This window comes from Octodon degus, unplaced genomic scaffold, assembly GCF_000260255.1.
Source record: "Octodon degus isolate 3935 unplaced genomic scaffold, OctDeg1.0 scaffold00131, whole genome shotgun sequence".
Lineage (NCBI taxonomy): Eukaryota > Metazoa > Chordata > Mammalia > Rodentia > Octodontidae > Octodon > Octodon degus.
The window spans coordinates 5,897,054-5,905,902 of record NW_004524707.1 but is presented as its reverse complement, the minus strand read 5'-3'; the positions used below and the strand labels follow the sequence as shown (position 1 = coordinate 5,905,902).

The window sequence follows — 8,849 nt, the reverse complement described above, 5'->3', positions numbered from 1 at the left end:
TTTTTTTTGTTCCTCGAACGCCTTCAGGGCACTTTTGGCCAGCGGGAGAGTTGTGAGGTTCGAACTCCAGCAACCTGAGGCTGACAGCTTTGTGGAAGCTGCCACTTAAAGGCCTGAGCTAGGGCCAGGCCCCCTCTAATTCCTAATTGCACTAAATAGATAGAAGTTTCTCTGTGATCAGAGAAAACTTTTACAAGTTTCCTGAAATCATAAATGTTTCCTTGTATGTTCAAAGACAGCGGACTCACCTTAATGGTCTATAAATTTGCAGACAAGAAACACAAATGAAGGCTGATTCTGTAGAAATTCTCCACAGAAGAGGCATTGCTCTCTGGATGAACCCAGGCTAATGATTCATCAAACAACTATTGGAAGAGTCTTCTTTTTCTTTAAACAGCTGCTCTGCTACTGCTAAAATAATTTGCACTAAGTCATTTTACTGCTTGTAATTTCCAGAGACAACACTCTTTCCCAACCAAAATTCCTCAAAGATAAAATACCCTCACTCATAAAACTTTTTCTGTAAATAGAAAAGTCTCTGGAGTTGCAGATATTAGATCTAACATGGACAGAATGTCTCCCCGATCTAATATCCATATTCTCTCTCTTCCTAGAGCTGGCAAAGCAAAAGCTGTACCAGACCATTTTCTGTTACTGCAATTAAATATCAGAGATTGGGCACTTTATACATAAAAGAGGTTTCTTTGCTGACGATTCAGGAGTTTCAAGGACATGGCACCTGGCTCTGGTTAGGACCTCTTGGAGGACAGCATCATGCCAGGGTCAAGCAGGGTGGGGAGTGGCTGAGCTAGAGATTAATCACACGTGCAGGGCTGGAGCAAGGCCAGCCAAGAACATGGGGCAGCCAAGGAGAGCCAGGCAAACAAGTTGGAAGGCAGAGGGGGTCTCTCACCTGACATCGAACTGCCCAGTGTATAAATAAAAGTGCTGTGGTCACTGAACAGCTCCTTTCTCGGGGGGAGGGGCATTCCACCTGACCTCAGCTTTCTGCATTCTCACCCTTGTCCTTGTTTCTTCATCCTCTACCATCCCTCCCCACCCCAGGAATCTCAAGATCTACACTGGACGCTGCAGTATGGTGACACATAAAGCCAAAGAGACACTAGGACAACTAAGACAACTTTTTCTATGTACACTCCTTCAGTGACATACTGTTGCAGACAGCCAAATTACATAGAAATATTATAGGCAGTCAGACAGGGCCAGGCCCTTGAAGAAGACAAAATGCCTTACAACTGTGAGTGGGACAGATGCTCCTGCTGTGAACCAGACCTAAAGACCAAAGATCAAACAAATGCTAACCCCCCTAAAGATTAGCATCCGGGATTGATCTTTACCCTGAGAAAGCCAAAAAGAATCATTATCTGATGGCTACAAGATAAAGTCCTGTTTTACATTCATGCCTGCTTGCTACGTGACTCCCTTCCCCATTTGGTCCTGGGCTTAATCAATTTTACCTGAGCAAAGGTGCTTGTAATCTCATTGGATGACCATAGTTTTGTCCCACCCCACATTCTCTTAAGCAAGTTCCCATTTTCTCCACCTTAGCCCTGCATGGTTTTACACTATAAAAGTCACTGGAAAAGACAGTTTCCTAAGGAACAATCCACTCGGGGCTCCCCTACTGTCCCTCAGGCAGGAGCTTTCTTTTCCTCAATAAATATATTCTGCTCATAATATTCTGCTCCTTTTGTTCCTAAAATTCATTCTTCAGTTTTAGAGAACATGAACTCGTCCAGATCAGGTCAGGAGACCATTTTTCCCCTATATCATTTACAGGTTCCTTGTATCATTTGGAGGTCACCCACCCAAGATCAGGTTTTCTCCCTATGTCATTATGACCTCCTAGTAGACCCACTTCCTCAAAGTGTCCAGAACCCCTTAACAAGAGATCAAGTTTACAGCACAGCAATCCTTGGGTGGCATATTTAAACCACACTTAAACCAGAGTAGAATCAAGTATTTAAAGAGAAATATGGAATTCCAATATGAAGTCAAAGGCAAAAACACTATGTTATTATCCGTATACTTTATAAAACTAAGGTGTATGGAAAATAGAGCACAAACTACAAGTAAGGATGACAAGCCAGGAGCCACGGCAGAAAACGAAATCCAGTAGAATGACGAGAGACTCCAGCTACCAGTCATGCTATTAAAGCATGTACCCCATTAATGCCATGTCTCCAAAATACCAAAGGTACAAAGGGTACCAGAGTAACGTGAAGTCACCGAAGAGCTGTGATCCTTTGGGGACTACAACCTTGAACACAGTCCTCACTCAGAGAATTTGGTTTCTGCTCAGGAAATCTTTACATATTCAAGAACACTCATTTATACATAATATCCTAGCAGCAGGGACGCACTAACAAAATAGAACTCCAGATGACGTCCCAGAATGTCAGTGGCCTCCAAGGCAGAGGCCAGTTAAAAAAGAAAGTATGGAAAAAGAAAAAAGAAAAGAAAATAGCACCTTTGCTACCCACATAGGGTAACACAGAACTCTTCACAGCCTTAGCTTTCTCCTTGGACTTTACCCATGGAAAAAAGACCAGGAAAGTAGATGACCAGAGCTAGGCACAAGAGTTCTTCCATTTACCTCTTTAGCCTCCCCTCTGCCTACCTGCTGCCCCAGCTATTCACAGAACACTTCCTTTCCAGAGTATCGCTGAGCATGGTAAATGTTGTAGCTTGGCAGTGTCTGAGTGTGTGTCATAGGGCTCAGTCTGCAAGCCTGGTCCTTAGACTATGTCGAGAAATGGTGGTGCCTCCAAGATATGAACTTATTGGGAAGTAATCAGGTCATGAGGGTCTCATCCTCTGAAGAGACCAATACAGGTCTCACAGGACCCTGACAAATTCCCTGCAAAGAATTCCCTGGCCTCTTCCATACTTAGCCACTGTTGTGACACAGCCAACAGGCCCTCACCACAGGCCAAGCAGAGGGAGCTGCCTGGGTTTGGACTTTCAGCCTCCAAAACTGTGAGTTACTAAAACTCTCAGTATCTAGTTTCACATTTTGTTACAGCAGTAGGCAACTGACAGGCACAGTAAGCCATCAGACAGGTGTGATGCCTGGAAGCTGGGAAAAGGGAAAAAAGAGTAAGATTTAGGTGACATCATATCTTCAGTACACACCATGCCTCCTATCCCCATTTTCCATGACTTCAACTATTTCTCCAGAAAGCTACAGTGTTAACCAAATGGTTTCTCTTCATTATCAACCATAAAACTTACTTAAAAATACTTCAACATGTAGATCTGGGGTTCCAGGCATGATATAGCAGCTACATCTCTCCCACTAAAAGCCATGGATATTGTATGTATGTAACAATCCAAGAAGAGCCTTGGAGATGGGAAAGGAGGACAACCTGGCTAGCAGCCTTAGGGCCTGGAGAATGACAACAGATGCAATGGCATTAATTAAATAAAATAACACATGGGGTTGGCTTAATAGCAGAAGTACGTGATAAATAATTTTTTTGGGAGGGAGGTGGAACCAGGGATTGAACTCAGGCCCTTGCACTTGCCAGGGAAGGACAAAGAATTATTGAAGTTAAAAGAGTTCATAGAAATTATACAACCTGGACAAACAGAGAAAACAGTCAAAAGATAAAAAGCCTTTGACACTATGGTACAATAGCAAAAGATCTAACATTCATCTCTTAAATTTTCCAGAGGTAAAAGACTTGCTGCTGAAAAATTATTCAAAGAAATAATGGTAAAACTTTTTCCCAATTTTGGCAAAAGGCTTAAACCTGCAGATTTCATAAGCCAAATAAATCCCAATCCAATTAAACATACCAATTAAAAAAAAAAAAAAGACAGGCAGAGTAGATGGTTAATAAACTACCCCACTCTAAGAAATTCTCTTCCAGGCATGAAGGTACAGCGCAGCAATAGATACGTGCAACACTTTGGGTTCAACCCCCAACACACACACACACACACACACACACCGCACACGCAGGCACTAACGCACACATCAGACACACAGATGAGGAGGGAAGGGGAAGGGAAAAAGAAAAAAATTCACTTTAATAAAAGAAAAAAGAATGGCTATACTAGTGTCATGGTCATGACCACACCATAAAGGAGCCAATCTTCTCACCAAAACCTCTACCATTCTGAATGTGTTATCCGTATTGTGACAAAGCGCCTCAGGGTTAGGGATGGGAGGGGAAGGAGAAGGCTTAGAGTAAGAGCAAAGTAATTCTTTAAAATCTTGTGTCTAAGGCCGGCCAAATAGCTCAGCTGATTAAAGTGCCTGCAAGCAGGCACAGAGGCTGGGGGTTAGAGTCTTGGCCCTGCCCCTTGGGCATGCTGAGACTGCAATGGTGGCGCCAGCCTGTAATCCCAGCTCTTGAGAGGCTGTAAACAGGCGGATCTGGGGCTGGAGAGATGGCTCAGTGGTCTAAAGCACCTACTTAGAACAAGCTTGGCAGAGCATCAGGGACCGCGGTTCAATCCCCCAGCACCACATGCCAGCCAGCCCCGCCCCCTGGTGGGCTGAGCTGACCACACACACACACCACACTCTCTCTCTCTCTCTCTCTCTCTCTCTCTCTCTCTCTCTCTCTCTCAAATAAATAAATTAAAAAAAAATTAAAAAAAAAAAAACAGGCGGATCACTAGCAGTCCGATCTAGTAATGAGACCCTGAACACCCTGTAGACCCTTCCCTAATATACCAAAAAAAATGATTCTGTTCCTCTGTTATTGGTGGTTACATGAATCTGAACACATGGTAAAACGTCTCGAAACTCTATGCATATTTTGCAATGCAAGGAGTACCTTGAAAAATTGGTGAAATCTGAGTAAAGTCTGCATGATGTCAACGTCATAAGAGTTCCTGAGTGTCACAGTCTATTTTAACTGTGTAAAATTCCCCACTAGGAGGCCAGGAGGGAACTGTCTATACTACTATTGCACTTTCCTGGGGTGAGTATTCCAAACATAAACTATATTTAAAATCCTGATATGCAAAAGCAGTGTCTGTTGTTGACCACACTAAGACTGCAGAATGCGGTCACCCGGGCCAGGGGAGGAGGGACGGTGAATGCTAAGAAGGCCATGGGACTGCAAGCCGATGCTTCGTCTTTCACTAGTATTGCTCATAGTCCAATCCTTAAAATTTCTAATATAAGAAATTTAGCTAAAGAATGTCTTATATAACTTTATACTGAAAAGATAAAAATTCACCATCAGTGAACCAGGATGAGTTAAATTAAATCAGCAGGCGCAATCGCAATCACCCAAAAAATGTTTGAGTTCTAAACTAGTTTTTTGAAGCCGTGCTTGGCTAAGGCTATTTACATTGCTAAAAGATCAGGTGCCTCTTGAGGAGCTAGCTCAATAAAGGAATCTTGGCTTAATAGGTCAGGTTTTGTTTCCATATGCAATTTTTTTGACATCTGACTTATTAGCACCATTAGTACTAGAAACAGGACTAGATAAGACATTTTAAAGGTATTCCTACTGTTTTCATTTAGGTTTAAGGTTTAAGAATGTGAATCTTTCTTCCTGGTATTAAAGATTAAACTATATCCTTAGTTCTTTTTTAATTTTTGAGACAAATTCTTGCTAAATTTCCCAGGCTGGGGTTAAGCCTAAAATCCTCTTGCCTCAGCTTCCTAGAGCTCTGGGATAACAGGCATCTGCTACCACAGGTAACCAGAATCCAGAAATTATAAAAACCCGAAGAGCTGGAGAATTTCTGATTGCCTCATGCTCATTAGAGAATTTACAGTGCCCCTCTGGGAGGGATATCTCTTGAGAATATAATACAAGTTTCTTTTCTTTCTTTCTTTCTTTTTTTTTTTTTTTTTTAATTGAGGCAACCTGACCTTGAACTCGCACTGATCCTCCTGCCTCAGCCTCCCCCTAAGGACTAGGATTTCAGCATGTGCCAGTATGCCAGGCTCAACAGCTGCTGCTTGCTAATAGGCCTCTCCACAGGATAAAAAGGATGTCTTTAAAGTGCTTTTGCTGATCCTGTTTCTTAATGATGCTAACAAGGTAGAGTTGAGAAAAATTTACATATGACAAAAATCCCAATTTTTATCTGAGATTTGCTTTCACAAAGCCTAGGAGCAAAGTTATGATGAAATAACTTTCATCCACCTCAAACTTCTCAGCAGCGACTGTCAGCCCAAAAGTGGCTCCAGTCAGCTCCCCACTCAGACGCCAACCTTCACGTCTTCTCCCACGTGTCTCACAATCTCCCGCGGCTGCTCCTAATTTCTTCCTCACAAAGACTTATCAACTGTCATGTCACACTTTTAAGAGGCAATAACCTTTTCAGAGTGCTGACAGGCACAGCTTTTTGGGAAGGTGCTGAGAAACTGCAATGTCCCTCCTTCCCTTCTCCTGCTCCCCGCAGTCCAGCTCCTGAGCACCACCAACCCATCCCTGCTGGAATAACTCCCGCCTGGTAAGGCCCCGATACAGGATACATGTGTTAATTATCTTCAGTCCTGACACTCCCAAGGACAGTTGTTAGCACTGAGAGCGCCCAAATAAGGAGTCCACGCTCCAGAAGGAAGGAGTTAGCATCTGACACCCCAACAAGAAATCCACACCCCACACATGGCTCAAGTCCAATCATTCTCAAGTTAGAAATAAATATCTTATTAATGAAAAGAGCGGTGTCCGACACATGGTGGGTTAAAATCGTTCTCAGGCTCCTGGTCATAAGAGGCCTGCAAATCTCTCCAGCTAGCACCTAAAGCCTCGGGGTAAAGGCCTTGGTATGCCACTCCCTGGCCTGTGACATTTGCTGGATGTCTAAAGGGAGACGAGGCAAGCTCAGGAGCTTCCAGAGAGAGGTTCAGGGACGGGTTGCACCTGCCCACGCACAAGTGTCACTGCACGTGGCAGAGCCTACACTCAGACTCTCGCTTTAAGACACCATGGGCAGAGAAGAGACTGTTAACTCCTATGCATCTCCAACTGCCGGAAGTTGCCAACAGGGAAACCAAAGAATTTCATGCCTATTAAACAATCTAATAAACCTGGATCCATTACACCTCTGCTCAAACATAACACCACTGCTCAAAGCTCAGTTCAAAGCCACCTCCTCCAGGGAACCGTGCCTGGTCATTACAGCACCTTTTAGCTACCCCACCCAGAAACAGTCATGCACACAAGGAATCACTCTGCTGACTGTTATGCCAGGACCTGTTTCTAGGCGGGACACAGAGGGAGGGCCAAGGGTCCTGACTATACACAGCCTGTATCTGCTCAAACTGCCCCTTCTTACCCAAAACAGCTACATCCTGTCACCCAGCCTTTGCAGATGGAGTGAGTGCAAACTTGGAGAGGCTATGCCTCTGGCTTCCCTTAACCCACAGCTTTCACTACAGTCTGGACCCCTGAGCGAGGACAGGCACAGCCTCCCTGAGGAGCTACCAGGCTGTGAGCCACCTGCCAGGCTGAAAGCATCAGTCACTTTTCCTCCACGCACCCAGCTTCCAGATGCTGCTAGGCTGGGGCGGAGCAAACATGCCTGTGGCTGGGGGCGCTAGAGGGTCATGGGCTCTGCAGCATTTGCTTTGTTTGCTGGACATGTGTGTTTACAGAGGCCATGCTTCCCTCGTGCTCCCCAAACAGCATCCTCCCAAAGCCTATTCCACTGTTTCTGCCTTCCCCCTCCTCCGCCCAATGCAACCAGATGGATGTGTGGCGTGGTCGTGAGTGTGAGTCCACAGTCTGTCCTCCTTAGCAAAAACCGGGTTTTAGTTAGCTTTGCCCCTTCACAGAGGGGCTAAGCAGCAGGAGCAGACTGCTGTGTCCTGCGCCAGGCCCTCCGAGCACAGAGAAGAGGGCTGCAGTCTCAAATAGTAGGGCTGGACACCCACAGGTCAATGACGGCAGGAGGGCTCCTGAGCACACCGCACACCCGACTGCTCCCTCTCCTTAAGCAGACCACACTGCTGCGCTGTACCACCAGCTGCTGGTGTCCTGTCTACTCTTCTCTCTGCCAGGTTTCCTTCAAGGTACATGCAAGGTATGTGGGCAGGTAAGGAAAGGGGAAAATGCATGACGGTTTGGTGAGGACAGGAATAAAAGCCAAGTGTCCACCTTATGTAAAAACAGGAACTGCAAACAAAAGTGTAAACATCGATTTTGCTTATTAACTTAGCTGTCTAGCACTCTGCCTGCTCTCCCTTCTATTTATTGCTTCACAGGAAATAGTTTCCTTCAGTGAAAAGCTCCAAGAAGTTAGTAGCAAGGATTTAGCTCTGCAAAACCAAGATCAAGTTAGAGGGACAGAGACAGCAAGGGAGAGAAAGCAACAGCAGGCTCCTGATGAACAGCGCACAGAGAAGCGACAACACCAGCTGCCTACTGCCTCCTGGTTGCTGTCCAGATGCCATGTGTGGCAGTCAAGGTCCTCTGTCATCTCAAGTCACACCTTCTCCGCCCACTCAACTTTCCAGCCAACCTCAGTCACCTGCTGTCGCTTCCAGGGCTGCACACTTACTCCTTTCACCGGCCTGGCCCTGTGTCCCAGCCCACATCAACACAATCCTCTGAGTTGAGGTCTTGCCATCCTCCTCCTCTCCATCCCAGAGGCTGGTGCCAGCTCTCACCTCACCAGCTCATCATATGCAGAACCCAGAGAGGACAGAGACAGAGCCTGGACCGTCACAGCAGCCTCAGTCTCTCGCCCAGCAGATACCTCATATTTGTTAAATGAATCAAACGGAGCAACGCTACTTTTTCAAAGTACTGAAATAAAGAAGCATTCATAGACAGGCCAAATCTTAAAATCCTGATGGTAGGCAAAGCTTGGGTGACTACAAAACATTTTCTTTTCTTTCTTTCTTT

General features: G+C 45.2%; 2 protein-coding genes across 5 annotated transcripts in view; one reads left to right on the top strand and one right to left on the bottom strand.

Annotated features, from left to right (window-relative positions):
* Hhat (hedgehog acyltransferase) overlaps positions 1-8,849 on the bottom strand; it is a 381,668-nt gene that overhangs the window by 351,792 nt on the left and 21,027 nt on the right. The gene's annotated exons all lie outside the window — the stretch shown is intronic.
* The window catches only part of LOC101573257 (interleukin-13 receptor subunit alpha-1), a 17,217-nt gene that overhangs the window by 7,216 nt on the left and 1,152 nt on the right, over positions 1-8,849 (top strand). The window contains exons 2-3 of the mRNA XM_004641165.2: positions 7,142-7,152; positions 8,650-8,665. Coding sequence (XP_004641222.1) covers positions 7,142-7,152; positions 8,650-8,665 — 27 coding nt within the window. The remainder of the gene's footprint in view (positions 1-7,141; positions 7,153-8,649; positions 8,666-8,849) is intronic.